Raw genomic sequence first — 15,850 nt, forward strand, 5'->3', positions numbered from 1 at the left:
TGGAATATTATTTTTATAGGAAAAATTGCTGACATGGCTGCCATCACTTCATTTACATTGAAGCTTTATTTCTTATGTAGTTAGTTTGTAGCAACATTTCTTCTCAAGTTCACAATGTACAGACATCAATAATCCTAGTTTATTTCTTCAAAATCAAGCTTAGTCTACGAATATTTCATTTTAGCAAGCTGAACAATTAGGAAGAGAAGATCAACAGCGACTACACCGAAATCGAAAACTGGTGCTTATGGTTGATTTGGACCAAACATTGATCCATACTACTGAACAGCACTGTCAACAAATGTCTAATAAGGTATGTATTTGCTATTTGAAGAATAACAGAAAATTAAAAACATGTCTTCTGAAATACATTCTGTCCTCTTCTGCCCCCCCCCACCCCCCAGTTTAAATTGACAGCTTTTTCTTCCATTTGTGTGTTACTTTTCACTTTTCCGTTCTCGTTGCTTAAAGCAAAAAATATTCAGGTAGCTATTTTTAACCTCATCTTTCCTTCCTGTACAGCTCAGACTGAATACCTAGTAATAAGACTTCTTTTTTTCCTCCAAGTATGAGATGTATATAGTGAATTACCACGTGAAGTCCCTTTTGGGGTAATTCTGTGTCTTACTGGGTCTGTCATTCCTCCCTGAATGTGTATTAACACTTTTTTCTTCTGTTTCTTTTGTTTGCTTGTTTTCTTGGGTGTTGCTGTCTAGTTTCATTAAATACCTATCATTGCGTTGATAGGGACTCTTATTGTTTATAGTATTTCCAATGTGGAAACTTTAAAGCAAGAAGCGTGTTGGAATGTGTCTTCAGTGTCTTGTACAGAAAGATGCCAATCCAAATTCCAATTCAGTGTTATGCAACCTGCGGTTGCTTAGTTCATCTTTCTTTTCTCCTGTCGTTCTCTCTTGTCCAGTAGGTTGAGCAAGTATTCATACCTGCTAGCAAAACCAAACTGTAAATGTACTTAAATATAATTGATATGAAAGAGAATAGTGAGCATTCAGTTTAATAACTCAAAACCGTTGTGTATTTGAAAGGTTGGGCCTTCACATATACAAGTGTTTGGTCTTAAGACAAGCATTTTTAAAAAGAAGTTGAGACTTTTATTTGAGACTTTTTCTGTGAAGTTCCTCCCTGGTTTGCTATCTAATGGTATAATTTCATAGATGTAATATTTGTCATCCAGCTACGTCTTTCCTGAGCTCTAAATTTAATTAATCTGAGTGAAGTCCATGGACTAGTACTAGTTAGTGAGATTGTGAACTTTCTGAGAAATTTTTCAAGGTACATTTTTGAGACTGATGTGGTATAACTAAAACTTCTAAATGAAAGTTATTTTGATCATAAACATTTCAACAGTGCAACTTTCTGATTTTGCAAAATTTTATATTGGACTGCCTTGCACAGAACAAAAATGTGGTTTGGGTTTTTTTATCCACATAATCTTTGTGGCGGAAACTTGCTTTAGCCTAATCAAACTGAATAAAAGTAGTGGAAGTGATGAGAGGGGGGCACTTCTGTAATGTTGGCATTTTTGTTTGGTATTTTGATGATATTAAACATGCTTTTTCTTTTAGGGAATATTTCACTTCCAGTTAGGTCGAGGTGAGCCTATGTTACATACTCGTTTGCGTCCGCATTGTAAGGAATTCCTGGAAAAAATTGCCAAGCTGTATGAATTGCATGTTTTTACATTTGGCAGCAGACTTTATGCACATACAATTGCAGGTGAGTAGTATATTATATTTGGCAGTAGCTCAGTAGTCTGCCTTTTATACTCATACAATTCATTGTCTCTGTGTTTGTTTTCAAGTATTTGTTCTTTGGTTTTGTGAAAACATTTCCTAAATAGTCTGTCTCTAAGCAGAATTCTTGTCTTGGAATTTAGGCACTATGCATGTATGGCCTGTAATAGTCATTTTTTTAACCAGACATGCTTTTTATTGCTTCCCTGATTAGTTAAATAATCAGATTGTAGCATGAAAATTACTGCCTTCCTATTGAATTACGATATTTTGTTGATGGACTCTAATAATAATGTGCAACGTTACTTATCTTAGAGATCTAAAACTACAGTTCTGTGTTGCAGATTTTTATGGAACTATCTTCTTCGAGGGAGAGGGGGAGCAGGGGGGAAACCTACTGTTTCCCTTCACTAGAGGAAGTTTGGTTGCTCTGTATAATTTTAAAGAAGTTTTGTTTGTGTCCTGGAGTTGTGATGCACTTAATGGAGGGCTAAGGGAGGGATCTAAAGGTATTTTCATGTATTCTTCTCAAAAACTCATGTTTTCTCCTTGTAACTGAAAATTTGCATTTAAATTCTAAAGCTTATAGCAATAACAGTCTATGGTGTGGATCATTGCCTGAAATGTTTTGCTTTTCCACTATACATAAAAGAAAGCTACCCTGTTATGCGAGTATATGGATCAAGGTAATGTTAGGGGTGTGACCACGTTTAAACTTCCTTTCTTTTTTTTTAAAAAAAGGAACTTTTACTCTATCGTAGTCTTCTTGATAGAACATCATTTTCACCTCAGATTTCTCTTTATGAATAGCCTGTAAGTCTTAAGACAATATCATCAACGTTTTTAGGTTGTGGCTCTGCATGTCAAACCATACTTGCTGCTCTTCCATTTCACCTAGCTCACCCTACCCATCTACTTCAGTTGTCTTTAACATCTGGTTTTTGATGTCATTTTGCCATGAGTGCAGTGAGCAATACTATCACAATGAAAAATAGCTCTATTTTGAAAGTTTGCTTTCTTGCCAAGAAGTGGCTAACTATCCTAGCTAGCTTGTCTTAGGTCTTAGTAAGGAATTGTATAATTAGAGAATTCTTCATGCATATTAAGCATTTTTTGTGGCATGTTTATAATGACAAATATAAGAGATTATTACAATCAGAAAGTGATACCTATTTGTGGTCTCCAACTAGTTCTCCTTCTCAAAACAAAGTTTGGGAGAGTCATGTCCTCTCCTGCCCATCCAAGTGAATGTTTCTATGTTGTTCAATATTGACTGAGCTGTTTGAAGTTCTTCCTAAAGCTTTGTCATTCTCACTGATGGATTATACGCTGTGTACTGCTAATGCACAGCACTGTTGTACCTTAGTGTCTTCCTTAATGTGGAGTGTGGTTATTTCTTTTAGCAAAATTGGACTTAGTTTTTCTTATATAATTGATCTAAATACCTGATATTAAGAAAGTGGGTGGCCAGTCTTCTTGAAATGGACTTGCTTGCCAAAATATGCATGTGGCCTAAAGTCCAAAGATGCATACCACGTATGCTTCAGAGTCAGGGAGAAGAATGAACTGTAGAGATAAGAAAGCACTTACTATTAACTAGTGGTTGCTGTTCTCTGAATGTGTGATTTGGTTCTGTTTGCTTATTCTATTCTCTGAGCTAAAGTTTTGTTTATCCTACAGTCCCCATGCTGGCACAGATTGATACTTATTGCATGACAGGCCTCTTTGGGGGCATCATACTTGACCTGCTCCATCTGTTTCATAGAGGAAGTAGCCAAAATGTGAGCACATTAGGCTATTGCAGCTTCCTGACATCTCCAGACTTCTGCATGTTTTCCTAAAGTTGTCTAACCTCATCAGATGCATTTGAAACACAAGTGGATTACTTTTTTTGCAGTGATAATGATAGTTTCTGCTGAAATATGATGGCATGGAGAGACAGTTGATACGTCCTTGGGTCCACATGCTCACCTGCATAACCAAGATGCATTAAGAGAAATATATGTGTTAATACATATACAGACCACCTGATGGCAGTATCGGTTAAATGATTTCTCACAGGAAGCTGTAGGCTTGATATTTTAAAATTATTCCCATGCTACGTAAAGGAAGGACTTGGAATGAAATGCCAGGAATCTTTTTGTGAGGTCCCTACTTGTTTTCTCAGCACTTCTATATACAGTCTATATTTTTCTGTAAAATCTGTGAACTCTGAGCTGCTGCTTCCATGTTCTGGAATGCTTTTCCCTCATTTTGAAACTAGATGATATGGAATCAATCGTTTTCTGCCACCCCAATTGACTCCTGTCAGCTGTTAAGTGGGGTTAGAAGATACTTGTAAATACCATTTGTCTGATGAAGTCATTTATCATAAGCCCTTTCTTAATTTGACATACTTGCAAAGGGGTATCTTGTACATCTATGAAGCTTTAGATTTTCAAGTCTAGAAGTTCCTGTAGTATTTCTCTTCTATATGATTATTTTGACCAATTTAATTTTTTTCTCCTGCATATGAGAAGTTAAGGATCTTTTAATACCAACATCAGCAGCATGTAAATGTTTATGCCACTGAATTTTGAGTTCTGTGGTGGTTTCACCCCAACACCCTAATGGGTTGCTAAACTACACTACAACTGCGCTCTCATATTACTTCCCCCCCAACAAAGGAAGAGGGGGAGAAAATCTGATGAAAAAGAGGGCTCAAGGGTTGAGACAGGGAGATCACTCACAAATTACTGTCATGGGCAAACCACTCAACATAAGGTGATTTAATATAATTTATTGTGTATTACTAACAGACTAGAGCAGTAAGAAAGTAAAAGCAAATTAAAAATACCTTCGCCCCCCGTCACCTGCTTTTAGCTTCTCCCCCCAAGTAGCGGAGAGGAACGAGGAATGGTGTTGCAGTCAGTCCATAATGTTTCGACTGCTACTCCTTTTTCCTCACTCTCTTCCCCTAGAGGGTCCCTCCCATGGGATGCCGTCCTTCCCAAGCTGATCCTCCATGGGCTTCCCCCAGGCTGCAGTTCTTCAAGAACTGCTCCAGTATGAGTACCATGAGGTCCATCCATCAGGAGCAAACTGCTCCAGCACACGTTTCCCACAGGCGGCAGCTCCCCTCAATCCCCTCCGTGTAGGTTCCTCTCCATGGGCTGCAGCTCCAGTCCGGAATCTGTTCCTGCGGGGGCTCTCCACGGGCTGTAACCTCCTTTAGGGCAGATCCACCTGCTTCACCATGGGCTTCTCCATGAGCTGCAGTGTGGATATTTGTTCTGCCGTTATACACCATGGGCTGCAGGGGTCAGCCTGCTCCACTGTTGTCTCCTCTGTGGCCTGCAGGGGGATTCCGGCTCTGGTGCTCCTCCTTTCCTTCCGCACTGACCTTGGTGTTTGCAGGGCTTTCTCACTCCTCTCTCCCAGCTGCTGTTGCACAGCAGTTTTTTTCCCTTTCTTAAATCTGCTCTCATAGAGGCACAACCAACGTCTTTCACTGTCTCAGCTTTGACCACCAGTGGGTCCCTTTTGGAGCTGCCTAGAACTGGCGCTTATCTGACATGAGGCAGCTTCTGGGCTCTTCTCACAGAAGCCACACCTGCAGCCCTCTGCTACCAAAACCTTGCCAAGTTAACCCAATACAGCCTCGGAGGCTGCTAATCAACAATAATGCAACGTGAGATCATTCTGAAAATTTATAGTGGCATCTAGAAAGTACAGCTAAATTGAGGGTATTTATATTACGTAATAGATGTGTTTCATTACAGTATGTATTTCAAGAAATCACAGAATTGTAGGGGTTGGAAGGGACCTCCAGAGATCATAGATCATCGGGTCCACCCCCTCTGCCAAAGCAGGTTCCTTAGAGCAGGTTGCCCAGGTAGGCGTCCAGATGGGCCTTGAATATCTCCAGAGAAGGAGACTCCACAACCTCCCAGGGCAGCCTGTTCCAGTGCTCCATCACCCTCAATGTGAAGAAGTTCTTCTGCATGTTGGTGTGGGACTTCCTGTGACCCATTTTGTGGCCATTGCCCCTTGTCCTGTCCCCACAAACCACTGAAAAGAGGTTGGCCTCTTTCCACAGTTGGCCACTGTCTCCCACACTTCAGGTATTTATAAACATAGATAAGATTCCCTGCTCAGTCTTCTTTTCTCAAATAATTCACAGAATGTATGTATATGTACTTGCCAGTATCTGAAGATCTCAAATGCTGTTGAAAGATCAACGGTTCCTTCCTGGTTCTAACACAGGACCTAAATAGAACTGAAAGTGACTAGTTTCTTCAAAAGTTTTAAATCAGATGAATTTTTAAAAAGACTTCTTCAGATTCATATTGGATCTTAGTGTTACATCATTTCTATTTGGAATTACTATTCATCTCAACCTTTCTCTAAGATTTGATACTTCCCCAGAATGAGTTACTTAATTTTGAACATTGTCTTGTAGTGTGTTGGGTTTTGTTTTTGTTTTTAGCTTGTTTACAAGTCTGGTTTTCTGAGGGTTTATACAAAATCAAGTAATGCAGCTTGATAAGTCTGCACGTACAAAGTCTGAGGTACTCGAAAACAAACAATTGGGGGGGGAATAGTCTTTGCTAGGTAAGTCCACTGAATAGTCCCTAGTAATATGATAGTCACAGTATAGCGATAGGGTCTTCAATTTGTTTTCAGGAAACCTGAAACTATTTAAAAGCACACTTACTCTAATTTATGAGAATAAGTAGAAGGTCAGTTTTGATTTTAAAGAGCAAGCTTCGACCAATCATTTTGACTTCTGCAAAAGGTTTTGATCTTCTAAGCATGCTTACGAACTGTGAAATTAATTAACATTTATCCTTCTGCTGGAATGAGTTGAGCAAACTGATGCTTCTCCAATTAAATAAAATTCAGAACTGACACTAAAGCAGCAAGCTGTGACTATAAAATTTTTTTTTTTAGGATGTGGTGGTGGGAAAAGGATGGTAATAAATGAAATAAAGTTAATAGCACATCTTGGAAACACTTCTGCTATTCCTGTGTATTTGACTTTTCATCTTTCCCAAGTCATAGAAATTTGTACCAAAATGCCCCCACAAAAAAGTGGCAAATAAAAAAATTTTTTGACGGTCTGTATTAACATTTCTTAAAGAAAAGCACCAATACTTTGGAAGGTGTACATTTGAAACTTGCAGCTTTAATAATAAAGGTTAACACCCAGTATGGTATCATCAAATTCTAAATCTTTCAATATTTTGGTGTGAAAAGACTTTTATTTTAAGGGTGCTAGTTTTTCATAATGAGGGTTTCCCAGTTCTTTTTGTTACTGAAAGCAGTATAGCATTTTTTTAATAAAGAACTTAAGTCTTAGCTATTGTTTTATCTTAGAGGGCACGTCCACATCTACTTATTTTTAATCTTAAGTTTTTATTTGTTCAGACTTGTGTTTTAATTGGCTTATGATTGCAAATAGAAGTTAATGTTTTAAATGACAGTATGTGATCTAGCCACTAGGCATCATTTGCCCTTGTATAGAATAGCAATAGTGAATAGCTAACGTAGCCTGATCAAAGATTTTAAGCAGATATTAACATTCCATTGGAAAAAAAAAAATAAAAATCGTGTGATAAATGAAATGTTATTTGCCATTTCCATGGAACATGAAAACATAAACATTTGTGTTTATTGATTTGATTTGTTAAGCAACATCCAAAAGAAAACAATTTAAGACATTTAAAGAAGTTCTTTACAAGACCAGTACTGTTTTTTCATACTGGTATTCAAATATGTTAGTTTTGAAAGACCCAGTGCTTTTAAGATGGGCTTAGATGTTTGTGGGTCTCTGGTTACCCATATTCTCAGTGTATTTTCAGTGAATTGGGGGGTGAGGGGAGGCAGAGGAATTATTACAATTTGTAAGTCTGTACTAGAGCCAACTTGGATAGCTCTAGAACACTACTTCATCTGTAATCCCTAGCAGTAAGAAGGGCTTCTGTGTTTGGATTTTCTTATTTAATTTCCATTTTTTTAAACAGGTTTTGCTAGACAACACTGCAGTTAAATGCCTCATTTTGGTTTTGCCATTTAATCAGTACCCTCCAGTCCACTTTACTGTAGGGAGTCCCTCTGTATTTAGATAGTTAGCAGAAGAGAATCTGGCTGGGGAGAACAGCAACTTGTATGACAACTAATGTAGTTTGTCAAAATATCTGTGTTTACGGCAATAAATCTTTGTAGCTAATTCTCTCAATTCATTATGCCTAGGTACTGCAAGGGTCTCACTACAGGGGATGATTCTACGAGTTTGCAGCAATTCTTAAGCATAGTCGGGTGAGTTAAGGTTGAACCTCTGTCCTTAACTCGGAATTTTCTTGCTTTTATGGGTTTTAAGTTATTCCAATTCCACAGTAATATTAAATACATACAGGATCAACCTTGCAGAAGTGACTACTTTTTTTTATTTTTCATTTATACCTCCTGTTTCTGAAGACCCAACTTAACATACCCCTTGGGAGCTGGACTTCTGAGAAGGAGTTGTATGTGTGTGGAAAATACCAAAGCTCCTTGAAAGAAAATGTGGGTCCTTAAAGTCAGTAGTCATTTTGAACTCTGCTTCTGGCTATAAGATGGCCACCATTTAATAAAATAAAACAAAAACTTAAAAATTGTTCCTAAGTAAGTATTGACTGCCTTGTATTTTTCATAAGAATAGTGAGAAGTTGGTGCTTGCTTCAGAGCAAATTTGGTGAAATTACAGATCCAGGCTAGCATGCAATTATGTAGCTGTGACATCTGTTCATGAAGATAAACTTCATTATTTGAGGATAGGTTCAGAAGCATGTGCATGTGTTTGTACACCTAAGTCACCATTTTCCTAAATAATGGCATTTTACTTTGCTTTAAAGTCAGCTAGCACAGCTTCTCATTTCTTTTTTCCTTTTTTTTAGAGTATAGTCAGACAAGTAACTACAACCAAGCCTAAATATCTCAAAGAATTCTGAGATATATTCATTATATGTGAATGTATTAAAGTAGCATTAGAGGTACAACTTAAAACCTACAAATGCTAGAGCTCCAGCTAAAACCGTCCCTTAACTTGCCCATTGTGCTTAAGTATTGCAGCACACTGCCAAATCTTGTGAGACTTCTCTGCAGTCCCTAGGCATAATGAGCTAGGGAGAGCATTTAGCTTTAAAAACAAGCAAAAAAAAACTACTATTGAGGTATAAATGTAAGTTACAAAAATAGTGTGTATCTATCACCTGCTGTATCTTTCAGCCTAATCTGTTTGGATGTCACAAATTAGTTATTTTAATATCAAATTTGTTGCTATGTTGAAAGAAAATGAGATGGGATTTTTAAAAATGAATCCCACTGCATTAGTTGGGAATATTTAATGCACTGTACTTACCTTTTACACAATATATAATCTATTACCTTAAAATTGTCTGATTGTTAAACTGCCTTTGCACAGATTAAAATAGGTGAATTATATAGAACAGTTACAAAGGAACAAGTGTCTTGAGTATTGACCTTGTGCCATCTTCTTCCAAAAGGATTTCTGGACCCTGAAAAGAAGCTATTTTCCCATCGGATATTGTCAAGGGATGAATGTATTGATCCATTTTCTAAAACCGGGAATCTTAGGTACGTATATGGGTCTTATATTTTAAACAAAACAGAACAAAGAGAGAGAATACTGTCAGTTTAATTAAATTTACTCCCTCTGTACTTAGCTTGTTTATAGTGCTTCCTTATCGGCCTCTTAAATATCAACACTGCCTCAGTAAAACCGAGATGTTATGCCTTGCAGCATTTCATCTATTTAATGTATTCTCTGGCACTGGAACAACAAGTATGTGAAGCAATTGCATGTTATTTTTCACTTAAGGTTCTTATTCTTGTAATAACTATATTGCCATTTTATTGCTTGTGGACTTGTGTAATGACTTGTATATTGCATGTTTTTAATTACCTCAACGTTCTCAGTTTGATGTTAGTTCAAATATGCATATCTAGTTTTTTGGCTTTCAAATGTGCTGTACATCTAGAAGCTTCTGTTCTGCAGTGGTGTTTTCTTGTTTGCTACTTTCTTTGAACTTAGGTCATCTAGAGCCTTTGAATTCATATTCTAGTCTAAACTCAGGTTCTGATCATAGATCGTTATTATCTTTATAGGATAAAGACATTTCCTAAAAGACAAATGTTTATTAATTCATGAAGCTAGATTAAAAACAGTTGTGCGCTCCTCATAAGACTGTAGCGGATGAGAAGCTTTTTTCTTTTCTTGCTATGTTTTTTCATATGCATTTGCATATCTTGATCACTACTCCTTGTGGTTGATATAAATATTAGTACTTCTTGCTTCTTTTGTCTTGGATTGAATAAGTCTACTCTTTTAAAACTTCTTGTCTTTTTCCTACTTATATAGATAGTGTATTATTTGTGTGACAGTTAGGATAGTTGGCTTGGGGCTGTTTGTCAATGTAAACTGTGAAAACTAGACTGAAATGTAATGCTTTGCTCTTGCTCAAGCTTATTGGTTCTTGCTTCTGGCCTTTGGGATAAGGATTTAAAAACAGGTGTTTTTTTATTAACTTTAATTAGCTTGACTATTGTATTTTGACTTCTGTAATTTTAATATAGCTGATTTGTTTTGGTAGGTTCATATATCTGCACATCCTGCAGACACACCCATAATAAACCAAAATATCAGCAGTAGTTGTTTTCAGCAATGGTATTTATTTCTAAACTGTAATTTCAACTATTTTGTCTCTTAGAGATCTCTTCCCGTGTGGGGATTCCATGGTTTGTATCATTGATGACAGAGAGGATGTTTGGAAGTTTGCACCCAATTTGATAACCGTGAAGAAATACGTTTACTTTCAGGGGATAGGAGATATTAATGCACCTCCTGGATCAAGAGAAATTCAAGTGAAGAAGAAAAGTAATTAAACAATTTGTAAATCTTAATGTTCTTTTCACTTTTCAAACATGATTAATATAACTCATTGTGGTGGTCTTCATAGTGTCACTGTTTCACTCAGGTGAATGATCCTAGGCTTATTGTAGTTGAGTACACTCATGCAGCACATATGCAAACAGCTCAGTAGAACTGGACTATTGTTAATAGCTTTCCTTTTGGTGAAGCATTGCAGCTAAAGTAGAGTGTTGGCAGTAGTATTATGGACAAAGAGTTGAATTAGCATTTGTTCTGGGGGAAAATGTATTTAAGAGGTGATGTCTAAGAAATAATTGCTTTTTGTCCAGTTTAGTCAAGTTTTTGTATTTTTGTTTAATTTAATTTAATATGATACCATTTTTTCCCTTGTGAACTAGAAATATCCAGTATGGAAACAATAATAATGTAATCCAGCAGAATCAAGGCGTGGAACTTCTGTCCTTGACTGGTATCATTATTTAAAGGGCAGGGACACACACAGAAACGAGGGACAAAATGGGATGACTTCGTCCAGCATTCCTGATGAATGTATGAGTGCAACTGTTTGGATGTCTGCAGCTTCTTTAATTATCTCTGTCTTCAGACATCTGATGAAGACATCCTAAACTACTTTTCTGTTTTGAGTTCATTATACCTTACTTGCATTCTATCAGAATCTCAAATGAACTTTGAGTAGTATCTTTGTCTAGGCAAAATATTATATCTTTTCAGCTCTAAAAATGCAGTTACTTTGGTTATGAAAACAGGAAATAATGAAAGCCATGGAATTTTTATAGAAGTTCTTGTAGTTGAGGTTTTGGACCAGGGCCATCTCAAGTGAATTCTGCCCTGTTTTTTGTTGTTTGTTTTTTATCCCCTCTGCAGTAGTTTGATTTCCCGTGAAATGTAGTCCAAATCATGCTACAAGAACAGGTCTTTAATGTTTGCAAGGTTGACAAATGACTTATGACCTCTGTGGTTAAAAATAATAATCTCCTTAAACAGGTACCTTGCAAAGGTGAAGTTTGTTAGGCTTGCTGGTTCCAGTAATAGTTGGTACATGAAATACCTTAACAGCGTTGAGAAGTCTAGTTGTCAGTTGTCATTACTGAGCTTAGCAAAGTCTTAACTTTGTGTGTCAACTGTATGTCAATGGCCTGAAGGCAGAAGGAAATTTAAATAAAAGCTTAGTCAAGATTAAAAAAAAACCTGAGAAAATATGTATGTCCTTTTTTTTGTCTTAGTAAACCACTCTGCTAAACCAGAGGCACAGGATTCAACAGTGACATCAGCAAAAGATGCTGAAGAAGTGAAGAATGTAACATGTATAGAAGAACAAAGCAATGGTCTCAAGAAAGCTACAAAGGACACTTGCACTGCAAATGGAAATACTTCTGTAGGCAGTGAAACATCTGTGTGGGATTTGAGTTCTTGTGATAAAGTTAATGCCCAGGACTCCTTAAATGATAGCACTGATCACAAAATAGACTGTGAGGTTACTAACAATTTGTCAAGTACTAAAGAATCTCATAATTTTTCTGAACAAGTTGATACGACAGTGTTAGAAAAACAACAAACCCAAGAGAAGACAACAAGTGATTTAGACTTTGAACTTTCTAGTGACAGTGAAAGTGATGGTGGATTGGATACCAGAAAGTCACCCATTTCTGTATCAGATAGTGAGAACGAGGAAAAGAGAAGTTGGAGGAAATCCAAACAACCTCTACAGGATGAAAATTTACAGCAAGGAAGTTGCCCTGATGCAACTGAGAAAAAGGATGGTCAGGTGAACCACTCTGGGGGGACACAATCTCTACCTAGTGAAAATATTCATGACAAAACTGATCTTGAAGCACAAGAAGAAAGTGAACAGGAAAGCATTTCTGACTTAGGAAATGGGTGTGCAGACAAGAAAGAAGCTGAAACAGAGTCTCAGAATAGTGAACAGTCTGGAATTACAATGGGTGAGTCCTTAGACCAGAGTATGGAGGAAGAGGAGGAGGAGGACGATACTGATGACGATGATCATTTAATATACCTCGAAGAGATCCTTGTGCGGGTTCACACTGATTATTATACCAAGTATGATAAATACCTGAAAAAAGAGATTGAGGAAATTCCAGACATCAGAAAAATAGTACCAGAACTGAAAAGTAAAGTTTTGGCAGATGTAACCATAATATTTAGTGGACTGTACCCAACAAACTTTCCTATTGAGAAAACACGGGAACACTACCATGCTACAGCACTTGGAGCTAAAATTGTGAAGAATCTAGTACTAAGTGCTGATGATCCTGACAAAGCAACACATCTCATTGCAGCAAGGACAGGTAAGTAAATGAGACTCAGGTTTTCCATCAGCTTTTTTCCTGTTAGAATCCATTCATGCTGTGTGTTCTTTTTTGTGTAAGCTACAGACTTTAATGTAACTGATTAAATTTTAAATTAAAGAATAGATCTTAAGTTGGCTTAAAAATTCTTTAAAGGCTTTTTTTTTGCTGCTTTTTGACCAAGTGTGACTTTTAATTGTTGAAAGGTAGACAGTCTAAATTATCTCTGTAGCATATCTATTCTTGGTTAAGAATTGTTGATATCAGGATCTTGACTGTTATGTACCTTATATAAAACTACAAACTTTTCTCTGTTACAAATATTAGTGGTCTTGCTATAGAGCTGTAGAAGTGATTTCTTTCTTAGTTTCTCAGATTTCACCTGTAATGATTCGGTTTTGTTTTGTATGGAATACAATTTATCTTGAGTCAGGGATCTGATGATATCCTGACACTCTCTGTGTCATAGAATCATTAGGGTTGGAAAAAACCCTCAAGATCATCTGGTCCAATCATCCCCCCTACCACTAATGTCACCCACTAAACCATGACCCTAAGCACCACGTCCAACCTTTCCTTAAACACCCCCAGGGATGGTGACTACCACCTCCCTTGGCAACCTGTTCCAATGCCTGACTGCCTTTCTAAAAAGAAATTTCTCCTAGTTTCCAACCTGAACTTCATCTGGCACTACTTGAGGCCATTCCCTCTAGTTCTGTCACTGGTTATCTTCAAGAAGAGGCCGACCCCCAGTTCCCCACAACTTCCTTTCAGGTAGTTGTAGAGAACAATATGATCGGTTCCCCTGAGTCCCCTCTTTTCCAGACTAAACAACCCCAATTCCCTCAGCCGCTCCTCACAGGACTTGTGTTCCAGGCCCTTCACCAGCTTCATAGCCCTCCTCTGGACATGCCCCAGGGCCTTGATGTCCTTCATGTGGTGAGGGGCCCAAAACTGAACGCAGTACTCAAGGTATGGCCTTACCAGAGCAGAATAAAAGGGAATGATCACCTCCCTGGGCCTGCTGGCTACACTATTCCTGTTGCAAGCCAAGATGCTGTTGGCTTTCTTGGCCACCTGGACACACCGCCAGCTCGTGTTCAGGCAAGCGTCAATCAGCACCCCTAGATCCCTCTTCTCTGCACAGCTTTCCAGCCACTCTCCCCCAAGCCTGTAGCGCTGTGTGGAGTTATGACCAAAGTGCAGGACCCGGCACTCAGCCATGTTGAACCTCATCCCACTGGCCTCTGCCCATCAACCCATCCTGTCCAGGTCCCTCTGCAGGGCCTTCCTACCCTCCGGCAGGTTGACACTTCCCCCCCAACTTGGTGTCATCTGCAAACTCACTGAGGGTGCACTCAATTCCCTCATCCAAATCATCAATAAAGATACCAAAGAGGATGGGCCCCAACACCTATAACACCTATCCCTGGGGAACACCACTTGTGACTGGTCGCCAGCTGGATTTCACTCCATTCACCACCACTCTGTGGGCCCGGCTGTCCAGCCAGTTTTTAACCCAGCAAAGAGTGTACCTGCCCAAGCCATGAGCTGCCAGCTTCTCCAGGAGAACATTGTGGGAGACAGTCTCAAAGGCTTTCCTGAAGTCGAGGCAGACTATGTCAACAGCCTTTCCCTCACCCACCAGGCGGGTCACCTGGTCATAGAAGGAGATAAGGTTGGTCAGGCAGGACCTGCCTTTCATGAACACGTGCTGGCTGGGCCTGATGCCCCAGTCATTCCACATATGCTGTGTGATTGCATTCAAGATGATCTGTTCTGTCACCTTTCCTGGCACCGAGGTCAGGCTGACAGGCCTGTAGTTCCCCACATCCTCCTTATGACCCTTCTTATAGATGGGAGTCATATTAGCAAGTCTCCAGTCATCTGGGAGTTGTGTGTGTCTTTGTCATGGAAGATGACAATTGGATGCATTAGCTGGGGGCTCTGCAGTTTTACTAAAGTTGCAGAACAGCTCTTTTAAAACTGCAGTAATAGCAAAACTTACCAGCAAAGAATCACACAAATTTGCCGTACTTCATCAGAGAAATGACTCAGTACAACTCAGGCTTTTCCAGTTTCAAATCATAAGATGCTTAGTTTCAGGGTTGCTTGGTATAGCTTGCACTAGATGGTTCTTGAATGTAGTTGTACATTGGATGCAACTATTATAATGTGTGGCAAGTTGTTAGGATAAATGTAGGTGAATTGGACTCTGTCCCTCACCCCATGCTTTTCTGGAGGGGAAAAAAGTGTTATTCAAGATTAGGTTAAGGTGCATAGCAAGTGAAAATGAGAAGTAGTTAAGGCTTTTTTGTTTGTCTTCAGAATGACCAACTGGTTAGGGTTGGAGAGTAGTATGTGTATGTATGAACACATCCTGGCTTCTATTTTTTTTAAGCAAATTCCTCACTGCCTTGAACATTTTTAGTGAATTGTCCACTGATACAGATCTTAGTATGAAAAACTGTTTTAACTTTAGATTTTGATTATATTCATATTTTACAGTATTTGAATCTAGTTCATTAATATATGGAAAACTATTTTTCAGTGCTCTTTTGAATAATAAATGAATTGTGGGGTGGCTCATATTTTTCCAGCTTTTTCGCCAAGACCTGTACTCTTCTTAAGGATGTTCATGTAATGTTGGTCTTGCACTTGAAACTTAACACTGGAAAATCCATTCAAATATTGCAAGATAATTAAAGCTAAAAATCACCAGAATACTGTTATTCTTGAGTTGTGGGGGTGAAAAAACTTAGTCAGTATGTAGAAGCTGACTGGTGTCTTTGTGAGAAAAGAATTGCACCAACATTAAAAAAAAAAAAGTAACTTGGCAGTTTTTTCTGCCTAAT

At 38.2% G+C, this 15,850-nt stretch overlaps 1 protein-coding gene across 3 annotated transcripts in view; it reads left to right on the plus strand.

Annotated features, from left to right (window-relative positions):
* CTDP1 (CTD phosphatase subunit 1) overlaps positions 1–15,850 on the plus strand; it is a 96,483-nt gene that overhangs the window by 20,844 nt on the left and 59,789 nt on the right. For all 3 annotated transcript variants that reach the window (XM_083822055.1, XM_083822053.1, XM_083822054.1), the window contains exons 4-8: positions 185–313; positions 1,587–1,737; positions 9,281–9,371; positions 10,505–10,671; positions 11,910–12,995. In XM_083822055.1, the coding sequence (XP_083678181.1) occupies positions 185–313; positions 1,587–1,737; positions 9,281–9,371; positions 10,505–10,671; positions 11,910–12,995 (1,624 nt within the window). The remainder of the gene's footprint in view (positions 1–184; positions 314–1,586; positions 1,738–9,280; positions 9,372–10,504; positions 10,672–11,909; positions 12,996–15,850) is intronic.

This window comes from Anser anser (genome assembly GCF_964211835.1).
Source record: "Anser anser genome assembly, chromosome: 2".
Lineage (NCBI taxonomy): Eukaryota > Metazoa > Chordata > Aves > Anseriformes > Anatidae > Anser > Anser anser.